The following is a 25,352-nucleotide window of genomic DNA, read 5'->3' as shown; positions in this document are numbered from 1 at the left end:
TCGCCCTAACCCCGGCTGAACTGACAGGACCCGCGCTGCAGCCGCCGAGGTCCTTCCGCTCCGGGCCAGGCCGCTCCCCGGAAGTCCTCCGCAAAGGCGTCCCCTCCGGCGCCAGAAACTGGCGTCGCGCTGTTTGGTTCCGAGGCGCTCTCTGAGCCGTGGGTGGCCGGGGTCTGTGGGTGACCTGGATGCCTTTGCTCTGCGACTGGGGTGCCCGAGCCCGTGCAGCCCGTTTACATGTCCCCGCATCGTTCACGCAGTGACTGATTCTCGGCGGGGCGCGGGCACCCAGGGTCCAGGCCTGGCTTTGAGTTCAGCCCCGTTTCCCTGGTGTTGGGTAAGTTACATGGTTCCAATGTGCCGCGTTTTTTCTCACGTGGAAAATTAACGGTACCCACCTCAGAGACTGATCGTGAGGGTTAGTAAGCACTCGCTTGATGTATATAAACTTTTACTATTGTCGTCGCATCCAGGTGTCTCTTTCAGATTGTCTTTTGGCAAACAAACCCAAAATGTAAAGAACACTGTGATAAAAAAACAAGTAAAAACTAAAAAAACTTGATCTAGTCAAACTTTGGATCCATACAATGGAATATTATGCAGCAATAAACATGAATTACGTGTTGACACGTGCAGCACGCTTAGTGAAAGAAGCCAGTCACAATGGCCACACGCTGTATGATTCCACGGACAAAGATTCTCCCATCCACCAAACCTTACGCAAGCTCCCTTATCAGGAAAAAGGCCGAACTCTTTATCAACAGGCCTGACTTTTGGACTAGCATGTTCTTTTATGTGTCATCCAATTTTACTAAGAATTCTGTCAGTTTAGCCAGAATCCCCCTCCCATACGTCAACAAACACCTACTTAAAAACTGGCCAGTTGGATCCATCTGAGCTGTGATGGGCTGCTAGTGTCTCCCGCAGAGGCAGGCGGTGGAGGCTCAGTGCACAAGCCCTTCCACCTGTTCGAACACCAGCACCACAAAAAGGCTTTGTCTGATGACACAAGGAACAGAGGCCCTTAAGGAAAGACCCAAAATCTTCTCAATTAGTAGCTATCAGCACCACAAAAAGGCTTTGTCTGATGACACAAGGAACGGAGGCCCATAAGGAAAGACCCAAAATCTTCTCTGAATTAACTCTATTCAGATAAATAATGTTTGAGAAATAAATGTGTGTTCATTTACATGGGAGCTGTCTGTTTGTTTATAAGTGTGTAGCTTATGATACTTTATGGAAGGTGAGCCCTGCAAGGATCACTTGCCTGTGCAGTGTCATAGAGCCAGTCAGTACCAAACACAGTGGAAGCTCAGACGTTTGACCAACAATGACTTCTGTTGTCTGACTCATTAGTGGCTCTAACTGTGGGGTTTTAAGGCAAATGCAAGTTCTGGGGGAAGTATTGGGGGGTAAATGATCATCTCCGAATCTTCAGAGTATTGCTGACTGCTTGCTTCTGTGACCCTATGTTCACTAGCGCACTGGAAAATTGATTACTTCTTTGTTTTGCCTGGCCTCTCACAGTTGAATGAATGTGGTATATTAGTTTGAGCATATTTCCATTATGGAATACTATTGCCTTATTCAGTTGGTCAAAGTTAGGGCACATGATTGGGGGCATTTCCTTGTCAGTGAGAGTCGCCGCTAACTCATTTGCATTGGACTTTACAGGAATACCAGTGTTGGTGTAAGAAACATCCAAACCTGTAGAGAATTTTTCTGAGTTTATATGAGCTGAGTTGATGACAATTGCTGGGAAGCAAAATTGATGACAGTTGCTGGGAAGTAGGTTATAGTAATCTCAGTAAATGGAGAAAATGCTCCAGAGAATGGCAGTTGTTTTTTGTGTTTTTTTTTTGTATTTTATATATCACAATCAAAGGAGGAAATGTAAGGAGGATTACATGAAATTCATTGGTAGATTAAGGGGGCAGGAGAAAGCAAAGCAGGATGGGGGAGTCTCTCGGACTGGATAAATAGCTAAATAGAAAAGGCATCCTTCTTTTACGTCGGTGGGTCCGGGATAGTTGGCAACAAACATGTACAGCACATGGATGTGGTGTGGGGAACAAGGTAACAATGGGGGGGAGGGGGCTTCTGGGGTCTCATGGTTTGGTGCCAGTGGTTGTGCCTTGAGGGGTCTGGAAAAGAAGATTACTCTGACATTTCAAAGACACCTTATCTTAGATACAAAAAGACAATAGAGAGGCTCACTTGAAGACTGACTTTTGTCGAGGAAGCTACAGACCTAGACCATGACTACCCACCATGACCCATATTTAGTTAGGAATTTTTTTAAAAATTAAATTTATTGGGGTGGCATTGGTTAATAAGATGATATAGGTTTCAAGTGTACATTTCTATGATACATGACCTGTGTATTGAATTGTGTTCCCACCACCCAAAGTCAAATCATCTTTTGTCACCATGTACTAGTATTTGGTTCCTTTTACCCTTTACTATCCTCCCACCCCGCTTCCCTCTGGTAACCACCATACTGTTGTCTGTGTTTACGAGTTTCAGTTTTATATCCCACGTATATTCGTTAGGAGATTTTCTGTTCAGGCCATCCTCTGTGGTTACTTTCAGTTCTGAGTTTTTAAGGCCTGCTCTGCAGGCCTCCCCTGAGCTTGTCAGATTTAGCAAATGGCTCCTTCTTCCTCACTGGGAATTACTGAGTCTATTGCCAGGGATTCATCTTGCTGGGGAACTGGGTTTGAGGCTTGGGAAAATGAGCACATCAGCATGGCGTTTGCTCTGTGCAGGGGATAGCTTGACCAAGAGAAAATGCCTTCGTGTTGGGGCGGGGAGTGATCTTATTCTGCCTGTGCAGGTAAAGTCTTGCCAGGTAAAGGGATGCCTGGAGAGGCTTTACCGTGTCTCCGCGTCTCCAACCATCACCTCCTGGAACTGCAGCATTCGCATGACTGCAGAGCTGCCTGCAGCAAGCTACATCACCTGGGCAGAGCATCTAGTTCTAACCAGCAATCAGCACATCCTGCCACACTGTCTGCAGGACAAAACAATGATGGGTGCCCCACTGCAGCTTTGCAGTCTGTGGATGTGGGCAGCTGGTCACGCGAAGGTGGCAGGCCTGACTAGGCCTTTACATTAGGTTAAACATCCAATTCACAAATGTCTTCTCTAGCTGGTTACCTCGTTATCTGTCTAAATGTATCAAATTAAGTGAATAAATCTCCGATGTGGTGTTAAGCAGACACGAACCTCACTATTAGCTAAGGAGTGGTCATCAGTCTTAGATTGAATTTCAAATTCAGGAAAGCATCTTTTAATATAAAGTATTCTCTTTGCTTCATTCATGTGTTTATTTTAGTCTCATGTGTCCACTGCTGAGCCAGGAGCTGGGATGACAAAGAGGGAAAGGACAGAGCTGTAAAAACAATGAGGAGAGGCAGTGAAAGAAGCACGTTTCTAAGTGTGGAGCCTCGTGAAGGAATCGCAGTGGGCTCCGGGAACAGGGCCCATGTCTGGAGGGGGTGTGGAGTAGGGGAAGGAGGGAGTGGAAGGATAAATTCCAATGAGAAAGATGCCCGCCTTACACCAAGAAGAAGAGAACATTATTGTCACCAGATACGGAGGCAATGCAAGATGAATCTCTACAAACACACCTACTAAGTTAACCCTTACTTCCATAATTTTTCCCATATATTTCCTATCCAATGTCACACCCCTGGCTCAAGCCCCTTTGTCTTGTGACATTCCCACAATTTATCATTATTTGTTCAAAAATGTATATAAACTTTTGGTCTAATGGTTTCTTCAGGTTTTCATTTTCCTTTTGAAGACTCCCATGTGCATGTGAGAATAGTAAACCAATTTGTATGCTTTTCTCCTGTTAATCTGTTTTATGTCAGCTCAGCTCTTAGGCCAGCCACAGAATCTAGCAGGGTAAAAGGAAGTTTCCCCCTTCTTACTCCTACTGCTCTTTACACATGATTTTTTTAAGATTCTTGGGGAATCAAATATTTTTTCCTCAAACTGAATTTCATAATTTGGAGAATCTTCTTATAAAACAACAGTCGATAAACTGTGCTGAGGAATTGCTGGTTTCAGTGAAAGTAGCACTTGGTGACTGGATGCATTCTTCTTGATCAGGTCTCAGTTTTCTGGGTTACTTGGTACATATTGGTTGAGAACAATCAATTATGCTGCTACAATTTACAATTTGATGAAGATATTGAGGAAAATGTGAGAAGAAAGATGTTAATTAGAGGAGTTGAAGTGTGGGCTCCTTAAAATTCCTCATCAAACTTGTAGAAAGAGAGAAAAACTTTAAATTGTCCTTGAGTGATTTGGAAATGCTTTGTGGTTTGCCTCTTCCACCAATCCGAACATCTTCAAGTTGGATATGCAGTTCCAGAAAACACCACTAGTGGGTGCCCCTTCTCCATGAATCCATTGGCTTTTCCCTACCTAACCTCTGTGGGGGACCACAGCTGGCCTGAGACATTTAATTTTTGTGCAAGTCCCTGGCCAGACAGGTGCTTGGTCAGGCTAGGGACGTTGGAAGTTTGTCATGAGGTCCAGGTTAGAGCTTGAGAATCAACAAGGACTACTAGGGTTCTTTTGAATTTGAATTGAAATTATTAAAGATTTTGCTGCCCTGGCCAGTTTGGCTCAGTGGATAGAGCGTTGGCCTGCGGACTGAAGGGTCCCGGGTTCGATTCTGGTCAAGGGCATTTACCTTGGTTGAGGGAACATCCCCAGTGGGGGGGGGGGCAGGTGCAGGAGGCGGCTGATGGATGTTTCTCTCTCATCAATGTTTCTAACTCTCTATCCCTTTCCCCTCCTCTCTGTAAAAAAATCAATAAAAATATATTTAAAAAAAAAGATTTTGCTGACCTTGGTGCAGTCATCAATTTAAATGGAGACTGCAGCCAAGAAATCGAGAGAAGGCTGAGACTCAGAAGGGCAGCAATGAAAGAATTGGAAAGATTGACAGGAGTAAAGAAGTGTCATTAGAGACCAAGGCTAAGATCATGCACACCCGCATATTCCTAATGCATGGATGCGAAAGTTGGACAGTGAAGAAGGCTGGTAGGAAAAAATGGATTCATTTTAAATTCAGTATTGGAGGAGAGCTCTGCAGAGACCCTGGACCACCAGAAAGATGAACAAGTGGGTCCTAGAGCAAATTAAGCCTGAAACATCTCTGGAGGCAAAAATGACAAAACTGAAGCTGGCCTATTCTGAACACATTCTGAGAAAGTAGGGTTCTTTGGGAAAGACAATAATGCTGGGAAAAAGAGAAGGCAGCAGGACAAGAGGAAGACCCAATATGAGATGGATTGACTTCATCACAGAAGCCGTCGGCATGAGTCTCCAGGAGCTGGGCCGGGCTGTTGAGGACAGGACACAGCGGACATAACATAGTCACAGGGTCATCAGGAGTTGAAGCTGACTCAACAGCACAAAACGCATCAGGTTTCGAAGATTGGTCCTATTTGTGGTTTTCCCTAATTTACTAAGGGTTACATAAAAATTAATGTGGTCCTTAAAAATGTATTATTGTCTGCAGTGTTTTAGGATATTATAGTGAATGTTGAGGGGAGAAGACAATTAAACGCTACACAACAGACCTAGTTGATAAATACGAGGAGCTTCTGCAGTTTCGTGAGGAAAACCAGGCCTCAGCGAATGGCTCACACTCACTGTGACCCAGGGCAGGCTCATCCACGGACCTGAAAAACACAGTGTAATTTGCTTTTTTCAAGTTATCTTCAAACTCAGCCGCTCTCGTTTCCTGGTGGATTAAGCCCGTGTCGCAAGATCCAGTTTCATTTCTGTTTCTATACTCACCCCTGGTTTCTTAATACAACCCAGTCTGTGGAACCCACTTTAGCTCAGAGGAGTTTGCTTCTCTGCTGGGCAAGTCTAACCGTCAGGCCAGACCACCACTTCTGGAAGTAAAATGTTACAGACCTTCAGCACTGGAAGGGCCACCCACACCTGCATTTCCAGAATATTCTCTCGCATTCAGGACTCTACTAGTATCTACTTGGCAACCAGAGAGGTCGTCATGTACTCCAAGGCCAAAAGAAACAAGACTGCCTTGGATCGTGATCTCCTTCTTCTCTGTTTGGGAGACAGGGGACATAGGAGCCCCAGGGCAGCCTTCTATGGTCCTTTCAGGCACCTTTGGCTGATTTAGCAACAAGCAAGAGGGTGAGTAATGTAAAACTTGACAAAATTGGCCCCAAATAGACTGTGGAGTTGCTGGCAGGCCCATATCTCACTGTCCTTGAGAAAAGGGAGAGTGGACACTGCGTTGTGGCACTCGCACTGGGGGCCAGGTTACAAAGGAGGGCCCCCCAAGTTCAGGGTCAGGCCCTGAGGGGAGCACCTTCCCCATGAGGCCTCTCCTTGCCTCACCCCATGCCCTCCTGGGCCACAGCACCCAGCATGGTGTGGCTCTTCCAGGCATGGCTCCCTTCTCTTCCTCCTCTTCCCCCTTCCTCCTCCCATCCCCCCTCACTGCTTCTGCTTATTATCTTTATGGTGGTTTAAAAGTATTTCGAAGTTCTACACATTTAAACTAATTTGATGCACAGTGTAACATAGAACTAACACATTTCTTCACGTGAAAACATACCCGATATATACTTTACTTTTCCAAGTTATCTTCAAAATCAGAGCTCCTGGATAACCCATTTTCACTCTAAGGGGTGTGTATGGAATAAGATCCATTTGGCAAATGGCCAACTAAAGACTCTTTGAGCAAGGTTCAGAGAGGAAAGAGCTGCAGTCACCTCATAACCGGAAGACTTGTAAAAAGTCTGGTTTCCAGTAGAGAGAGCTACTTCTTGACCAAGTGTAGTAATTGGACCGTCTTTATAAACTGTCAGCTTTCTGGGCAGTGGCAGGTGGAAAAAGAGGATTCTGTTCTCATGACTACATAGCAATGCTTCCAGTTCTGTGATAGATTTTTAAAATTTCATAGCATTGGGGTTTTTTGGAACAAGGTTGCAGAAGCCAAGGTACTAAAACACAGCTCTGAGAGTAATGTGCTCATTGGGGTGAGGAGCAAGGCACGAACAACACCGACTGTCGTCAGAAAGTGCGCTGGTGTCAACTCTAAAATTGCCACCATTAAAAAGGAGGCACATATATGAGGGCTTGTAAATCAAGTCGGCAATTGTACTAAAGGGCCATCTCTCTATCAAATTTAGCATTGATCCGGACTCTTCACACAGCACTGCGCCCAGCTTGAAGTTTCACAGTAGGAGAGGGATGTGGCAACTGGGAGAGGTTCTGAAGGTGGCCCCCACAGCACAGTGAAGGCCCAGCCCACAGTTGAGAGCCAGGTTCCAGCACTGCTTTGCTCTACGAGGATGGGTTCAGAGAGGTTGAATAATCTGCTCAAAGTCACTTGGAGAGTGAGCTGAAGAGTCAAAATTCCCATCCTATCTTTCTGACTCCAGATCCAAGATTAAACACCATGGATTAACAGGCCTGCCTGCAAGGAAGAGAACAGACCTGGGTTGATTCCGTTTAGATACAGAAACCTGAAACGAGACTCGCTATTGATCACCAATGTGCTTGAAAGGGTTTGTGTATAAAGGAATAAAAGTACGTTCTTATTCTTCTCTTTTTTGTTTTGTTTTTTAGTAGAGAATTCAACCCAAATCTATAGCATGAATTAAATATAGGAAAAGTAATTAGATACTGTGACCTTAAGGAGGGGTCCAGCTCTGTGAGGTAGAGACCACATCTGTCTTACTCCTCTTGAGCCCAAGGCTGCCCTAGAGCCTGGCACATACACAGAGTTAGTAAAATAAATGAATGAATATGAGCCCGAGTATTTAAATCAGTTTTTGAGGCCCTAACTATGAGATTATTGTGGAACAGAGTAAGCATAGTCGTACCTGGCTGGGCATGACAAAAAAGAACCATTTTTGAGACACTCTCAGATATCCTTCTTACTCTAACCAAGACCCACTGATTTCTTTACATCTTAGGTTATGTGTCCAGGAGTCATGCTGTAGTTTCATCATGGTGAGGAGTTTTTATCTGATTTATTTAGATATTTGTTAAAGTAACAGTCACAGGTTTTCAAGGTAAATTATACAAATCCACCTGGGAATCATAACAGAGTAAGTATTAATAGCTAGAGAAAAAAAACATAATACAAAACCCTTGAACTACCCTGCCCCGTGTGGCTCATGTGGTTGGAGCATTGTCACATGTACTGAAGGGTTGTGGGTTTGATTCCTAGTTGGGGTACATGCCAAGGTTGCAGGTTCCATCCCCAGTTGGGGTACATGCAGGAGGCAACCTCTCTCACATTGATTTTTTTCTCTCTCTCCCTTCCTCTCTCACTAAAAATCAATAAAAGCATGTCCTCAAAAAACAAACAAAAAAACAGCACAACCACAAACAAAACACAGAAAAACCCTTTTGAACTCCCAATAATCCTGTGCATAATTGTTTCCAGCTATCAGTCTAAGAAGCACAAAAAATAGTTTTGCTGCATCATCCGGTCAAGCACATTGTGTAAATGCACAGTTGTAGGGTGCTGCCTCATGCACAGTTACAGCTGTTCTCGGTGTGATAACAGTGGAGAGGACCTGGCCAGCTTCCCCCAGACCAGCGCTGGCTTGGGCATCGGGGAGCCCATGGCGGCCTTACCATTTCCCCATCACTGCTTCTCGTACTTATCTTCTTCTCCCAGTTTGTGTTCTGAGTCCTCCTTTCTGCTTCACATTTTGGATCCAGGCTTGAATGTAGCCTTGCTTAAAGTTCAGTTTAATTTCCTACTGGAATCAAAAATATACAATGGAAATAAATACTTTCCTTAGGCAAGGACAGTAAAATATCATTATATTAGAATGCTTGGGAAATGGAGTATTTCAATTCATTGACAATTCTAATCTATTTAGAATTAATCATATTATCTTTTAAAAAATAACAGCTTCATTGAGACATAATTCTATACTGATTCATCCTTTTAAAGTGCTTATATCAGTGGTTTTGGTATATTCAGCATTGTGAATCATCAGCAAATCCAATATGAGAAGAACTTTATCACCCGTCCCCCCGAAACCCCATACTCCTTACCTATCATTCCCCATTCCCCTTCCCACCCTGGCAATCACTAATCTACTGTGTGTCTCCAAGGATTTGCCTATTCTGGGCATTTCATATAAATGGAATCCTATAATATGTGGCCTTTTGCATCTGGCTTCCTTCACCCAGCATAATGTCTTTAAGGTTTATCTTACCCAATGTGGCATGTGTCTGAATTTTTATTCCTTTATATGGTTGTATAATATATCATGGTGTGGTTATATCACATTTTGTTTATCTGTTCCTCAGTTGATAGTCATTTAGGTTATTCCTACTATATGGTTGTTATAAATAATGCTGCTATAAACATTTATGTACAAGTTTTTGTGTGGGCATATGCTTTCAGTTCTCTTGGGTATATACCTAGGACCGGAATTGTTAGGTCTTATGGTAACTATGTTTGAAGAACAGTCGATTGTTTTACAAAGTGGCTGTACCATCTTACATTCCCATCAGCACAGGATGAAAGTTCCAGTTTCTTCACATCCATCGTCAACACTTGTTATTTTCTGTCTTTTGATTCAAGTCAACTAGTAGGTGTGAAGTGAGGTCTTGTGGCTTTGAGTTATATTTCCCTGGTAATATTGGGCATCTTCTCCTAGGCTTATTGGCCATCAATACATCTTATTTGGAGAAATGTCTATTTAAATATTCAGGTAATCCTTTATCATAATAATAATGTTGTTGAAATATCTTTCTAAAATGCATCAAAGTACTTTTACACTAAACCGGTGCATCTACACTTACACATTGAATGTTGTCTGCTTGTTGGTATTGGATGTGCAGAGCCTTCAGGATGTCACCCAAACTCCAGAGTTTTTTCTTTCTTTTATTTTCCTTACCCCTCCCTGAAGGCTGTTCTGGGAACCAAGTGTGGATAAAGTCTGGAGTAGTGGGACCTAGTTGTGCAGGTCTCTCAGGGAGAAAGGTGGAACGGGGTTCTTTCTCTGCTATGGAATCATCTGGACTTGGAAAAGGGGAAAATTAAGGCTCACTGCCATTTCCTCCACTGAAGAGTGTCCATTTACCCTGACTTTTCATAGTCTGTGGGGCTACAATGCACATATCAGTGTTTCATCTAAAATGCTAGTTGAATTCTTAGAGTTTTATTTATTTGCACAATAGAGTTAAGATATAATCGGGCAAACAACCCACCAAGGCATGGCCAATATAATCACAAAATTTCCCAAAGTTTCTATATAGCTCAAGGAATAAATAGAAAAGCCACCTCAATAAACACAACAATGGGTTCCTGTGGCTTAAAAGAAACCACATTAAATTTTTTTCTATTATCTTAAATGGTTAAAACCTTTAAATAGAACCTATTGGATTATCTTCAACTTTATAAGCCTAAAACAACAAATCCCTATTGGGAGCTACGCTGAGTCTTTGATATATAGTAGGCTCTCAATGAGCACTTGTTGATTGATGACACAGGAATATTTTAATAATTAAATTCTTGATTCCAACTACCTATGTAAAAATGTCAACCTATTCCTAGTTCTATAGTCTCATAAAGTAATTAAAATAACTTTAACAACAATCTCTACTTTTTCATTATCCCACTTATTTCCACACCCACTTCTTCAACACACACACACACACACACACACACACACACGCACACGCACACGCACACACGCACATGCTCGCCATATACACTAAATCCTTGAGGTGGTAAATGTCTTAAGGTACTACCTGCCCACATCTTTTTATTTATTGATTGATTGTCTAAAGTTTTACTTATGTCCCCTTTTTCCCAGACTGACTCCCCGCTCTCTGTGTCCATTGGTTATGCTAATATGCATGCAAACAAGTTCTTTGGTTGCTCTCTAACCACCTCCCCTCCCCTGCCATTTGTCTCTGGATCTATTCTTGTTCATCAAATTATGTTGATCATTATATCCCACATATGAGTGAGATCATGTGATATTTATCTTTCTCTGACTGGCTTACTTCGCTTAAGCATAATGCTCTCCAGTTCCATCCATGCTGTTGCAAATGGTAAACGTTCCTTCTTTTTTAGAGCAGCGTAATATTCCATGTGTAGATGTACCACAGTTTTTAAATCCATTCATCTGCTGATGGGCAATTAGTTTGTTTCCAAATCTTAGCTATTGTACCCACATCTTCTTAATAAATGATTTTTTATAAACAGAATTTAGGGTTTGCTTAAACGTTAAAGGCACTGTCCTCACTTTTTTATTTTAACCTTTTGAACTCCTCCACCTATTTCTCTCACCCATCTCCTGCCTCTGGCAGCCACTAATCTGTTTTTTGTATCTGTGAACTTGTTTTGTTTTTCAAAATTAAACATATAGGAAATCAGGTTGTATTTGTCTTTCTCTGTCTGACTTGTTTCACTTAGCATAAGGCCCTCGAGGTTCATCCATGTTGTCTCAAATGGCAAGACTTCACTGTTTCTTATGGCTGAATTATATATATACCCCACAATTTCTTTATCCATTTATCCATCTTTGGAGAGTTAGGTTGTTTCCATGTCTTGACTATTACTCATAGTGCTACAATAAACTTGGGGCGCAGATATCTTTTTTAGTTACTTTTTTTATTCGTGTTTTTATTCTGTGTGGCAGATGCATACAGTAAAGAAGAAGAAAAAAGATTGCTTGCCAAGTAAATGCCAGGCACTTTTATAGTCATGTTTGCAAACACTACTTATTTAAACCTGATTTGAGTTCTGGGACAGAGTTCGTATCCTCTCCACAAACTAGAAATGGAGGTTCAAGGGGCTGAGTGAGCTTGGAGGCAGCCTCATGTCCCCTGCATCTCATCATGCCACTCTGCACTCATCAGTAAACATTCAACTGTTGCTCCTTGAGATCACTTGTGTTTTATTTTTGTTTCCTGCTCAGGTATGTGGGTTATTTGGGGTTGAGGCACTAGATTAGAGTAATACATACTAGGTTTACCAGTTAATAATGCGGATTATTTTCAATAGATGGAGTTACACATATGTTGATATATATTCGATTTGATATGTATGCTATTTTGTTGTATTGCTCCTTCAGATTACCACTTGTTCCGATCGATGGCACATGCACTTTCTGAGCAGCACTTCAAAACGTACGAAGAAGTGGAAAAGGTCTGTCTCAAAACAAGAAAAGTTCTATTGAGACAGTATCCACAAATTATCTGAAAGATGGGAGAAATGTGGAGCTAGCGATGGACATTACTTTGAATAAAGAACTTTCGATGTTTCTCTTGAAATTATCGTGCTTTCTTTGATTACAAAAATCCGCATTATTACAGTTAATAATGCAGATTAATGATTAACCAGTTAATAGTGTGGATTAATTATTAAACAGTTAATAAAGTGGATTTTGTAATCCAAAGAAAACACGATAATTTCAAGAGAAACATCAAAAATGCTTTATTCCAAAGATTTGGCCTTGTCAACAATGTTGATGGTTGACCTGGATCAACCCATGATTTTGTGCATTTGGGACTCTCAAAATAAATCCACTTTTCATCACCAGTCACAATTTGATGCAAAAAAGACTTTCTTTCGTGCCATTGAAGCAACATTTTACTAATGACTTTTCGGTTTTCCATTTGTCTTTCGTTCAGTTGATGTGGCACCCATTTTCCTTCCTTTAAAATCTTTCCCATTGCTTGTAAATGATCGGAAATTGTTTGCTGAGCAACGTTTAATCTTTCTGCAAATGAAGAAACGTACAGCGTTCCCTTACAGTGGTTCTCAACCTTCCTAATGCCGCGACCCTTTAACACAGTTCCTCATGTTGTGGTGACCCCCAACCATAAAATCATTTTCGTTGCTACTTCATAACTGTAATTTTGCTACTGTTATGAATCGTAATGTAAATATCTGATATGCAGGATGTATTTAGGCGACCCCTGTGAAAGGGTCATTCGACCCCCAAAAGGGTTGTGACCCACAGGTTGAGAACCGCTGCCTTAGAAGATGCTGCAGGGAGAGAAGGAATCAAGACTCTAAGGAAAAAGGGCAAGTCAATGAGAGAGGGCATATTTTCTGAAAATTTAAAGGTAAACGTGTATATCCTCCTGTCCTGGACCAGCCAAGGTCCCAGACTCAGCTGACCTGGGAGGTGGCATCTGGTCTTCAGACGGCTGGGAAAGGGCGGCTACTGGGGTTTCTTTGGGCCACTTTCCAACTTTCTTGTCCTATAAAACAGTTCTTTCCTCCCTTAACCTGCAGTTTTCAAGTAGCTGATTTTGTTTTTCTTTTTAAAGGGAAGAGCCTTACATAAAAAATGTCCTGCTACCCCGCCCCCACCTCCTGCTGACTAAGTCCCTGATGTTTGCAAGGCTGGGAGGCAGGGCTAGTTCAAAGCCCTCAGACCTGACAGCAGGAAAGGGGGTTTTCTACTGAGGAATTCCAAAGCCCTGCTCTCTGCCTCTGTGTTTGTCACTACCTCCCTCCCTCAGGGACACCCTGAAGCAGAAGGCCCTGGAATCTTATAAACAGGGCGTGACATCACGTCACTGGTGACAGAGCTGCCTGTTGGTTTGGGGCACTCAGATCACAATTCCGACTTGGGAGGCAATGAGTTGGCAGTTGTTTCTTTCTGCTTTCCATGCTTGTCTTTTCAGGAGGAAGGAAAGCACAGAGCAGCAATAATCTCACCAGGCCCAGTGCTGGGACGCCTGCCACCCTGGCTGCTTGCCTGTGGTCTTTGTCAGAACTGAGTGCTTCTCAAGGTCTCTTTGTCGAGGCACCATTCCTTAGGGCTTCATCACAGGGGCCAAACCTGCAACACTCAGCAAGCTGGTGACACTGCAAATAAATGCAGTCTCTGGGTTGTTGCTGCAGGAAACCCCGTTTCTAGAGGCTTGTTTTCCCTTTCTTTGTTTTGCTTTATCTTAACATCTCTTGGGCTTTATCTGTTTCCTGTTATGTAAAAGGAGACTTCAAGAGAGTCAAAGTAAATGAATGAAGGATGGATTTGAATTTTTACACATATATATATATATTTGATATCTGTTAAAGAAAACAATATAAATGGGAAAGAAGTAAGGAAATGAAAACAAAACAAAAAAATCAGAAATGAGCACAAACATAATACTTATGTCTGTGGACGAAAGGGGCTACATGCTAACCTGACAAGCTCAGGGGAGGCCTGCATGGTGGTCTTACAAACTCAGAGACCTAAAGTAACCACAAAGGATGGTCTGAAATTAAACTTTAACTAAAAGCAGTTATGGTGAGTAGTTACATCCTAGGCCGGTATCTTCACTGACAAGGTCAACCTTTGCCTTAACTGAGCCTGTCTTTTTGCATCTATAATAATATACCCTTGAAATGTCTGGGTAACTTGTAACTTCCCTTTTTCTGGGCCCCTTGGGGCACAATCTAATGTGCCTGGGCACCAGGACAGATACCACAAATTCCTTCGTTGTTATCATGTTCATTGTTTCTGAACCTACCTAAGTATGTGTCTATCATTTTACTTTTTATCCAATTCCAGGATTCCTCGCCCCCCTACACCTTTGCTTTCTCCCACCTCTCTAGTCTATCACTACCAATGGATTTTATATAGCCCACCTTCATCCCTCCTTTGATTGCAATCTCTACTAATAATCGAGGAATATGCAAATTGTCCATGATGCCATCACAGTAACAGTAACGACCAAACAGCAGGCTGTGTGGGGCGACCAGGCCGGCAGGGGGGGCAGTTGGGGGTGACCAGGCCTGCAGGGGAGGGTAGTTAGGGGCAACCAGGCCTGCGGGGGAGGGCAGTTGGGGGAGATCAGGCCGGCAGGGGAGGGCAGTTGGGGGCGATTGGGCTGGCAGAGGAGCAGTTAGGCATCAATCAGGCCGGCAGGGAAGCAGTTAGGGGGCGATCAGGCTGGCAGGCAGAAGCGGTTAGGGGTAATCAGGCAGGCAGGCAGGTGAGCGATTAGGAGCCAACAGTCCTGGATTGTGAGAGGGATGTCCGACTGCCGGCAGTCGAACATCTCCCAAGGGGTCCCAGATTGGAGAGGGTGCAGTCCAGGCTGAGGGACACCCCTCCCATGCACGAATTTTGTGCACTGGGCCTCTAGTCCTATATAATAAAGAGCTAATGTGCAAATGGTCGTCGCACCCTCGTGTCCTCACACCCTTGCACCCTTGCACCCTTGCGCCCTCACGACGGGGCCGGGGGACCTGGGACTGGGCTGGGGGACCTGAGGCCATGCCCCCGCCCCAGTGCTGGGGCCGGGGGACCTGAGGCTGTGCCCCCCGCCCAGCAGGGCTTGACAGGGGTGGGGCTTGCCAGGTCTGGGGCTTACGCAATTTTGAGGTGCACGTGGGTGGGCGGGGACTTGACTCTGGGTCCTGTGGCATGATCCAGACTCTGACAGGAGGGAGATTTTCATGTACATTTTACTAATTTTCTTTCATCTCTGACACTTCTATTATAAAGGGCAAATAGCAATATTAAATTATTTCCTCTAATTAATTCCCTTTTAATGTGCACGAATTTTGTGCACCGGGCCACTAGTGTATAAATATAGATGTAACCCGCCATTCTCCGGAGCATTATCTCAACTTGTTGAGGTTCTGTTTCCCAGCAATTGTTGACAGATTGGCTCAAATAAACTCACAAAAATTCTTTACAGGTTTGAATGTTTTTTCTTTATGTTAATATGTCAATAAATATAACTGGGTAAAATGGAGAGGACAAAAGCCTCTTAGACTAGAATAAAAAGCACAATCACAGTGTTCTTAGAAGACACAAACCTGAAATAAAGTGACACAAAAATATTAAAAAATAAAATGTCACCCAACTGGCATGGCTTAGCGGTTGAATGGCTCAGTGGTGGATACTGGTCAGGGCACAGGCCCAGGTTGTGGGCTCAATCCCCAATGGGGTGTGTGCAGGAGGCAGGCAATCAATGATTCTCTCTCATCATTGATGTTTCTATCTATACTCTCCCTCTCCCTTCCTCTCTGAAATCAATTAATATATGTGTATTTTAAAAATGTCAAAAATCAAATTCAACAGATGTAAACTGAAGGAGGGCAGCAGAGATAGCAATGCAAATAACAAGATCCCAGTGGAAAAGGGCCCCAGGACATGGAGAGCTCACTTGACCAGAACAACTTCAGTGGCTATCATGGAGGCGACCCCTGCTAGCGAGGACCTAGGAATGCCCTGTGTACTGCTGGGGCACATAAGCCCCTGTAAACCTCTGGAAACCAGTTTGCAGGAAGTATGAAGAATATGAAAAGTTTCTGATAATGTAAACTGTTTTTTATTTACCTTGCAATAAATTTGTGGAGGAAATGAACTTTGATCTCTAACTTACACAATGTATAAAAATTCCATATTTATTAAATCCTGTTACTTAAAGTGAATCAAGAAAACTGTAAAAGCATTAGGAAAATATTTTTCCAATCTTAGCCTGAGAAAGATAAGGGGCATGCTGAGGCCAGCTGCTGCTTGTTTGAGAGATTTTAGGAAAGTCAGAAGAATGAGGAAAGAGAGGCCAGTTGTATGGGAAAGCCACTGGAAATAGCTTGGATGAGCCTGCAAGTAGGGAGGAGTGGGGTCTAGGGAATGAGGGTTGGTGGGAATGTGAGCCAGGTTGATGGAGATTCAGATATGGCCCCTGCCTATTGGCTCTGTGGCGGGGAGGAGGGATTAACAAAGGAACACTGGCCTCTGCCAGCACTCTGTCTGGGAGAAAGCTGCCCCTCAACCTCTTGCCCTGATTCCAGACAAATTAGTTCCTCCCTGAATGTCTTAGGTTCCTTTCAAGCTGCTACCCCAGCACTGGAGCACAGAGGGAATGAGGCTCAGTAAGTCTGTGTGCTGGCCCTTTAAGAGGAACTGCCTGGGCTCCAGCAGCCACAAGCCCCCCAAGTTTTTACAACCTGAACTTTCAGGGAATTCTCTTCCAGGCACTGGAACCCGGGGCTGGGGTGCTTCATGTGGGGCTGGGACCCTTTGCTCCTCAAGGAAACCTCCAAAGCCAAGGTATCCCTCCCAATTTTAAACCACTGCACGTGGGTGTGGGACCAGGCAGTTCCTGAGTTTCCACCCAGCATCTCTGCCCCTCCTACCAGTCTCGATGTGCTTCTTCTTTAATTCTCTAGTTCAGTGGTTCTCAACCTTGGCTGCACATTAGAATCACCTGGGAATCTTTTTATTTTTTTATTTTATTTTATTTTATTTATTTATTTTTTTAAATATATTTTATTGATTTTTTACAGAGAGGAAGGGAGAGAGACAGAGAGTCAGAAACATCGATGAGAGAGAAACATCGATCAGCTGCCTCCTGCACATCTCCTACTGGGGATATGCCCGCAACCAAGGTACATGCCCTGACCGGAATCGAACCTGGGACCCTTCAGTCCGCAGGCCAACGCTCTATCCACTGAGCCAAACCGGTTTCGGCCTGGGAATCTTTTTAAAATCCTGATTTCTGGGCCTCATCCTCCGGAAATTCTGTTTCTTTGTTATGGGGTGGGGCCACACATTAGTAACAAATAAACAGAATTTCTGGCCAAGAAATCAGGATTTTAAAATGATTCCCAGGTGATTCTAATGTGCAGCCAAGGTTGAGAACCACTGCTCTAGTTGTAGGACTTCCTTCAGATAGATTTCAGGTGGTTCTGAATGATGGTTCTGTATTTTAATTGTAATTCTGATGTGGTTGTGGGAGGCAGCAAGTACCGCATTTATCTACATAGCCATCTTGTTAAGAAGCCTCCATTGATTTTTAGAGAATGGAAGGGAACAATACCTGATTATTTAGTCAGGGGCACTGACCTCTTTTCCCTTAATGTCAAATAAAAAATGACAGTAGCCAACACAATAATAGCCAATTGGTGTGAATGAATAAAAATTATACCATTTTTTGTTAGATCAGCAAAAACATATGTATATTTATTTTTGGTGTGCCGGATAATTTTAGTAATTGGCTTATGTGTGCCATGAGATGAAAAAGGTTGAAAATCACTGTTATTGAACAAAATGAGCAATTTACAGAAAATTACATAGAGTATGGCCCATTTTTGTTTAAACAAACAACTAATGAAATTAAAAATAAAGATTTGAAACAAAATGTTCAAGTTTTCAATGTAAATTGCAAAACAAACTTAATTGTCTGAATGCCTTAGTGATCAGTAATTGCTTATTAGTTAAGCTTCTTTGCAAAAGATATTTGTTTCCTCTGTGCCTTAAGATTTTATAAGAAACGTCCAAGGCAAGCAGGCAGGAAGGATTTGGCTTCTCAACGTCCCTACCAGGCAAGGAAAAAAGTGCTGGTGGAGCCAACATCAACTCCAATGCCTGTGTGGACAGCAAGGACCTAAAGGAGCAGTCCCTTTCAGGGAGGAGCATGGGATGGGAGCCTGTGGGGCCTGGAGCATGTTCAGGGGGTGGGGGGTGGGGGCCAGGAGTGTTTGTTTAAACTTTGATATCATGCATTATTCTCTGTGATGGACTAGATTTCAAGGGAAAGCAATGTGCCGAAATGTTCCACTGCATAATGGCTATATATCCAGATGGGGAGTGAGTGGAGATTTTACAACTCTTTCATTTGATTTATTGGGACATTCGTGAGCAGGATAATTAATGACAAAATTAAAATTTCTTTTTGTTTTCCATTCAGAATTATGGTTGTGTCACCAGAAAGGATAAGATGCACAGGGAGAGTTTAGAGTTTAAATTATCTGGCAAACTCTTTCAAATTACTGGTTTTCTTTGCTTTTCTGGATGCAAACTCTTTCTTTGCTTTTCTGTACTAGCAGTGTGTGGCAGCTAATTCAGAATTGTCACATGATTTCTTAATGAGGTTTTATGCATACTATCCTGCTAAGTTATTATTTTTCACTAAATCTTTCTCCCACAGCCTATAATCAGTCAACTGAGCTCATTTTTATCTCCTCACAATTTTTGTTTGTGTGGAGGAATTCATCAGTTGAATCATTGTTCTGTGTCTTCTATTATTAGGGTATGACCATTTGGCATAGGCTTGTTGACAACAGAATAAAATGCCCTAAACAAGCAAAGAATAAGTGAGCTCATATGTTTGATAAATCTGAGGAAGTAAATGGAGATTTGAAATAGCTATGGATTTAAAATGAAAAAGAAACCACAGTTACCTTTTCCCTTGCCCGTCTGCCCACTCCCAGGATACTTCTCGAGGGCGTGCCGGTACTTCTCAGTCCTTGCCCAGTCTTCTTGCCATTTTTTAGCTCCATACAATGGCTCTGAGTTTGTGATCCTTCCCAGACTGATTTTGTTTTCTCTTTGAAGCACATTGCTTTCCTTTGAACTCTGCGAAGTTTCTGTTCTCTTTTCCCCCTGTTTAGACTAAAAACAGCAACAACAAAAAAAACACCATAGATATTTCTTGGAGCAGTGAGAGAGTTACAGCCAGGGACAGAGTTATCATTCTGCATTCATGAGGGAAGCCTGAGTGCCAACAGGGTAGGAGGGGCTCTCAGAGAGGGAGTGTATGCTCTTGGTTGCAAACACTTGGTAGCCCATTCTTCTCCAGGTGCCCAGATTGGGAGATGCTGGGTTTCAAAGATGAACTCACCTACCAGTAGCTCTGAACTCAGGGACCTCATGGCCCAATTAAGGGAGATTAGATGTAGGGAGAAAATTTAATGCAATGTTATAGATGCAGGTGGAGACACAGAGGTAGGAATGCTCAGGACTTCCTGACCGTAGTGGGAAGAGGTGCAATCAGAAGTAATGCTGGGACAGAGGCTTGGAAGAAAAGTGGGAGTCACCAGGCAAGCAAGGAGAGCAAGGACATCCCAGGTGGCATGGCACATCTGGCAAGAGTGCAGTGGGAAGCTGACAGAGGCTCGTGCGCAGCTCAAGGAGTTCTGACCTATGTTGAAGGCAATGTAGAGTCATCGAATGGCTTCAAACCACAGTCAAATATGCATTTTAGGTCACGATTTGTGAAGTCACCTGTTCAGCTGATGCTCAGGGTGACAACAGGGCTAAAGGCGTGGATGTGTGAAGAAATCTGCAGCATTAGAGCGTGTTGAAATGAAGGGGTATAGAAGAGGCACTGGCATTTACTGATAAGGAGGAACTTTTTCCATCTTTCTATTTGTTTTCCATATGCTGTACAGTTTTTTGTTCCTCATTTCCCGTATTACTGTCTTCTTTTGTGTTGGATTTTTTTCTTTTTGCAGTGAAACATTTAAATTCCTTTCTCATTTCCTTTTGTGTATATTCAATAGCTGTTTGATTTGTGCTTAATCATGGGGATTTTGTGCTTAACATCCTAAAGTTATAACACTCTTAATTGAATTTATACCAGCTTAACTTCAGTGATATACAAAAACTGTTCCGTTATAACTGTCTTCATCTTTTTGGTTATTGATGTCACAAAATTACATCTTTATAGTTTATTCTTCGGTTGATGGGCATTTGGGTTGTTTCCACTTTTTGGCTATTATGAATAATGTTGTAAACATTTATGGACAAGTTTTACTTGTGGACATGTTTCATTTCTCTTGTGTATGTAACTGGGAGTGGAATTATTGAATCATATGGCAACTCTAATGTTCAATTATTTGAAGAACAGCTAGACTTCTTTCCAAAGTGACTGCACCATTTTACATTCCCACCAGCAGTGAATGAGGGTTCTAATTTCTCCACATCCTAACCAACACTTGCTATTATCTGCCTTTTTTATTCTAGCCAACCTAATGGGTGGAAAGTGGTATCATATTGTGGTTTTGACTTGCATTTCCCTGGTGACTAATGACATTGAGCATTTTTTCATGTGTTTTTTGGTCTTTTGTATATCTTCCTTGAAGAAATATCTATTCAGGTCTTTTACCCATTTTTAAAATTTGGTTGTCTTTTTATCATTAGTCTGTAAGAGTTCTTCACATATTCTAGGTACAATACCCTTATCATATAATGTATATGATTTGCAAATATTTTCTCTCATTTTGTGGGGTGTCTTTTCACTGTCTTAATAGTGTTCTTTGAAACACAAACATTTTTCTTATTTTTATATTTTTAAATATATTTTTATTGATTTCAGAGAGGAAGGGAGAGGGAGAGAGAGATAGAAATATCAATGATGAGAGTGAATAATTGATCAGCTGCCTCCCGCACAACCCCTACTTGGGATTGAGCCATAAGCCAGGCATATGCCCTTGACTGGAATCGAACCAGGGGCCCTTCAGTCTGCAGGCTGATGCTCTATCCACTGAGCCAAATGGACTAGGGCAAAGCACAAACGTTTTTAATTTTGATTAAGCTTATCTATTTTCTCCTTTGTTGTTCATGCTTTTGGTGTCATATCTAATATCACTGCCCAATATAAGGTCAGAAAGATTCACCTCTATGTTTTCTTCTGAAAGTTGAACAGTTTCAGCTCTTACATTTAGGCTTTGATCCATATATGGGATGAGGTAAGAATCCAACTTTATTCTTTTACATATGAATAACGAGTTGTCTCAGCTTCATTTATTGATAGTACTATTTTTTCTCCATTGAGGGGTCATGGCACCTTTGTTGAAAATAAATTGACAACAGACACATAGGCTTATTTCTGGACTCTTAATACTATACCATTCTATTAAATATATTCTAAATGTCTGCACTTATGCAAGTACCACATTGTTTTGATTACCATTGCTTAGTAGTAAGTTTGAAATCCTGCTTTATTCTTCTTTCTCAGGAGTGTTTTGATTATTTGGTGTCCCTTACAATTCCATCTGATTAGAACCAGCTTGTCAATTTCTGCAAAGAAGTAAGCTGGGATTCTGATAGGAATTGCACTGAATCTGTAGGCCAGTTTGGAGAATATTGCTATCTTAACAATATTGAGTCTTCTGAACCATGAACATGAGATTTTTTCCCCATTTATTTAGATCTTCTTTAATTTATTTCAATGATATTTTGTAGTTTTTCAGAATATAATTTTGCACTTCCTTTGTTAAATTTATTCACAAGTATTTTATTCTGTTTGATACTTTTGTGAGTAGAATTATATTAATTTCATTTTCAGATTGTTCATTGCAAGTATATGAAAATACAAGAGACTTTTGTATATTGATCTTGTATCCTGCTACCGTGTTGAACTTGTGTATTGGGTCTAATAGCTTATTTTTTTAGTGGTTTCCTTAGGATTTTCTATATGCAAGATCATATCGTCTGTGAATAGAGACTTCTTTCTTTCTTTCTTTCTTTCTTTCTTTCTTTCTTTCTTTCTTTCTTTCTTTCTTCCCAATTGGGATGCCTTTTATTTCATGTCCAATAAGGCTTGGACTTCTCCACACTAGGCTGCAAATGATGTTATTTCCTTTTGGGGTGAGACCAGGAGCTCTCTGTGCTCTGGTCTGCTTCTCTCCCTGGGTAAAATCTCAGAGCACTGGAGCTGAAGTGGGGACAATGGTAAGCTTCTCTCTGAATGATACCGGGGATTAACTGTTAGACTAGGCCCTTCATCACAGCTTTAAGGTAATCAATACTGAACAGTGATTTTGCACTCAGATTAAATATCTGTCTTTAAAGTGGAAAGTGATGCTAGATCTAATGTAAACTGTCCAAGGAAAATGGAGGTTGACCCATAGCTCCAGATTTTAATGACAGCGACTGGATAGTGGGTGCAACTAGGAGGCACAGGATGTTCCTGACACCCAGGCCGACTCCACCTGTCCCAGACCTTCCTGAGTGAAGCCACGTCTCAGGTAAAACATGGACCACAGAGAAAAAGGCCATTCATTCTCTGGCATGTGGTTGAGGGAGGACGGAAATGCCTCACTCTGTCTCATGGGCAACTCTTCTGCTCAGGCCCTGGAGCCAAGCGCTCCGGGTCCTTCCGGGTGGTTCTGGGCCCCAGTTACCTCCTGTGTGTGTAGTCATCTCTGCTGTCAGTCTGTCCCCTGGTCCTCATGATGCAGGCCACCTTCTCCAGCAGCAGGCGGTTGTCCCTGTCGATGACGGAGAGCCTCTCCTCCTCCAGCTGTGGGCAGACACAGGAGCCTCTACAAGCACCAGCTGCATCTGTGCTATTACTGTGCACAGGTTTATCCAGAGGATCCCTCAACCCCTTTGACTTGAGCAACCTGTGGGTTTCCCATTGCCCCCAAGCTCCAGCATGAGTGACATGTGCAGGCTCCTTGGTCTCTGAATTGGAAACCATTAGGATGGAGCCAAATTTCATATGCTCAGAGTGAAAGTCACAGAAAGAATGATATGATTCTTTCTGAAAGTATGTCATCCTCTAAAACTCTGACCTGTGTCAGTGATGCTACTGAGGAAATCACTTTATATTTTAAGAAAGATATCTTATACTGCTCAGAAGAAAAGATTTAAGCCCAGGGAAAACAACAACCCTCTTGTTTTAGGTTTTTACATTGATTGATCTGTTGATTTGCTAGAAAGTGGTTACATAGTTTTTGTTCTGCTAATTTAGGATAGTATTACTTAACAGGCACATAAAAAGCACATAGTGGTTTGCTTTTGGGGGCATTATTATCAGCATAACCTATGTGATTCTTAGTTTCACTTGATGGCTTAAGCATCAAGAAATATATATTCTGAGGTGGCCATGAAATGGCCTGGTATAAAGAAATGATGCTAATTACTTAATTACTGAATAACTAAATGACCACTGTGAATTTCCTCTCCTCCCCCTCCCCCTTTTCCTCAAAGCATGATGGATCAACATGAAGACTAGAGAAAGATTTCTGGTGCAATTCCCGCCAGTTCCATTTGGAGCGTGACAAGGTTAATTGGTTGCCTAGACAGCATTCTATCTTTGATAGTGACTTGTTTATTCCTCACTGAGCCTGCCTTTCCCATTTTCCTGGGTTTTGAAGCTGACATTTTCTAGTTAGCTGTGATGGTAGCTAAGAAGTAAAATGGAAAGATACCTTCAGCTTCTTGAGGTTCAGGTGGAAGTGGCTGAGAAACAGCGGGGCACGGGTGTCCACGAGGGGCTGGGCCTCCCGGACCTGCGGCACAGGGCGGGCGATGTGACCTCAGGCACACTTGTAGTAGATAATTAATGTCAGCTTAGACTGCGCAGCTTCTGGGTTGCTGGCACTGGGGACATGTATAGATCAGTATTCCTGGCACCAAAGCTTCTAAGTCGGCTGTGGTAGAAAGTTCTGAATGAGGCTCAGGACTTGATTCAGAATCCAAATATCCCCTGGAGGAATCAGGCAGCCCTCAAAAATGAGCCTATTGTGTCATTTTCAAGTAGAGAATTAAATGGGTACAGAGTGAGGTTTCATTAACCACAACCATCAGCTGACATTTCTGTTTCGCACTCTGTTGCCAAGGCCTTTAAGACAGTGAATTATGTCCCTGTACCCACCTCACCCTAATCTCTGAGCCTCCAGCAATATTTTTAGGATGAGCGCCTTCAACATTGATTAACTGCAAAATGATCCTTGCAGAGTTTCCTATCAGAAAATGTATAAGCAAGAGAAGAAATGTATGTTTTAAAATGTGATGGACTAAATGCATGAGGGCTATTTACCATTTGCAATAAAAAGGAATCCCCCCAGATTCTATACAGATACTTGCTTATAGATATCACTAACCTCTGGGACCTATTAGCTGATAATCTGAGAGTGACAGCATTGGGAAGCTCCACAGCTGAGTCTGCTGAAATGATAATGTAAGCAACATGCACTCTGGGAATCAAACCCCCAGAGTTGGAACAGAGCCCATGTGTGGAGAGCCAAGGGATGGTGAAAGGGCTGGATGGTGAGAGGGTTTGAATAACACACTCGTTCTGGAATGCTTTTAACATTTCATTTTGTTTTATAACATGTTTACATGGCTCCAAAGTCAAACCTGTCAAACAGCTTCTTTTACTAAGTGGTCTGAGCCCTACCATCTTCACCCTATTCCCTATTGACAAATCTTCTAACTTTATAGTGATTCCTTTCATTTCTGAAAATATAAAGATACATAATATATATACATCCTATCTAATAAAAGAGAAACATGCAAATTGACCATAACCCCAACACCCTTCCCATTGGCTAATCAGCATATCCTTATGCAAATTAACTGCCAACCAAGATGGCGGCCGGCAGCCAGGCACTGAAGCGAACAGGAGGCTTGCTTGCTCCAGTGATGGAGGAAGCCAAGGTTCCCCGTCTGCCGCTGCTGGCCTCTGAGCTTGCACTCTAAGAAACAATGTTGCAAGTATAGAAGCTAAACAAACTCCAGAAACCTGCTTTCAGCCAGCAGGGCTTCAGCCAGCAGGACCGCAACAGTGTTTCAATTATAGAACCCAAACAAACCCAGTACCTGCTTTCAGCAGCC

General features: G+C 42.5%; 2 protein-coding genes and 1 long non-coding RNA gene across 5 annotated transcripts in view; 2 read left to right on the top strand and 1 right to left on the bottom strand.

The window, feature by feature from the left end:
- Nucleotides 1–267: 267 nt before the first annotated feature.
- The window catches only part of RASA3 (RAS p21 protein activator 3), a gene marked incomplete at its 5' end in the record, with an annotated part of 194,043 nt that continues 168,958 nt past the window's right edge, over nucleotides 268–25,352 (top strand). The window contains 1 exon segment of the mRNA XM_005877689.2: nucleotides 268–337. Coding sequence (XP_005877751.2) covers nucleotides 268–337 — 70 coding nt within the window.
- LOC106728054 overlaps nucleotides 3,310–25,352 on the bottom strand; it is a 30,258-nt gene continuing 8,215 nt past the window's right edge. Inside the window, exons 2-5 of one of the 3 annotated variants that reach the window (XM_014548912.1) lie at nucleotides 23,945–24,025; nucleotides 22,913–23,031; nucleotides 19,187–19,397; nucleotides 8,512–8,780 (exon numbers count right to left, since the gene is read on the bottom strand). In XM_014548912.1, the coding sequence (XP_014404398.1) occupies nucleotides 8,778–8,780; nucleotides 19,187–19,397; nucleotides 22,913–23,031; nucleotides 23,945–24,025 (414 nt within the window). In that variant the 3' untranslated portion in view covers nucleotides 8,512–8,777. Of the gene's footprint in view, nucleotides 3,366–8,511; nucleotides 8,781–19,186; nucleotides 19,398–22,912; nucleotides 23,054–23,944; nucleotides 24,026–25,352 lie in introns of those variants that run through there. The other 2 variants (XM_014548914.1, XM_014548913.1) reach the window with 2 other exon arrangements.
- LOC106728055 overlaps nucleotides 24,667–25,352 on the top strand; it is a 17,816-nt gene continuing 17,130 nt past the window's right edge. Inside the window, exon 1 of the long non-coding RNA XR_001364301.1 lies at nucleotides 24,667–24,678. This is a non-coding gene — a long non-coding RNA (uncharacterized LOC106728055). The remainder of the gene's footprint in view (nucleotides 24,679–25,352) is intronic.

This window comes from Myotis brandtii, unplaced genomic scaffold, assembly GCF_000412655.1.
Source record: "Myotis brandtii unplaced genomic scaffold, ASM41265v1 scaffold528, whole genome shotgun sequence".
NCBI lineage: Eukaryota > Metazoa > Chordata > Mammalia > Chiroptera > Vespertilionidae > Myotis > Myotis brandtii.
Note: the sequence above shows the minus strand (reverse complement) of the source record. Positions and strands in the feature narration are given on the sequence as shown.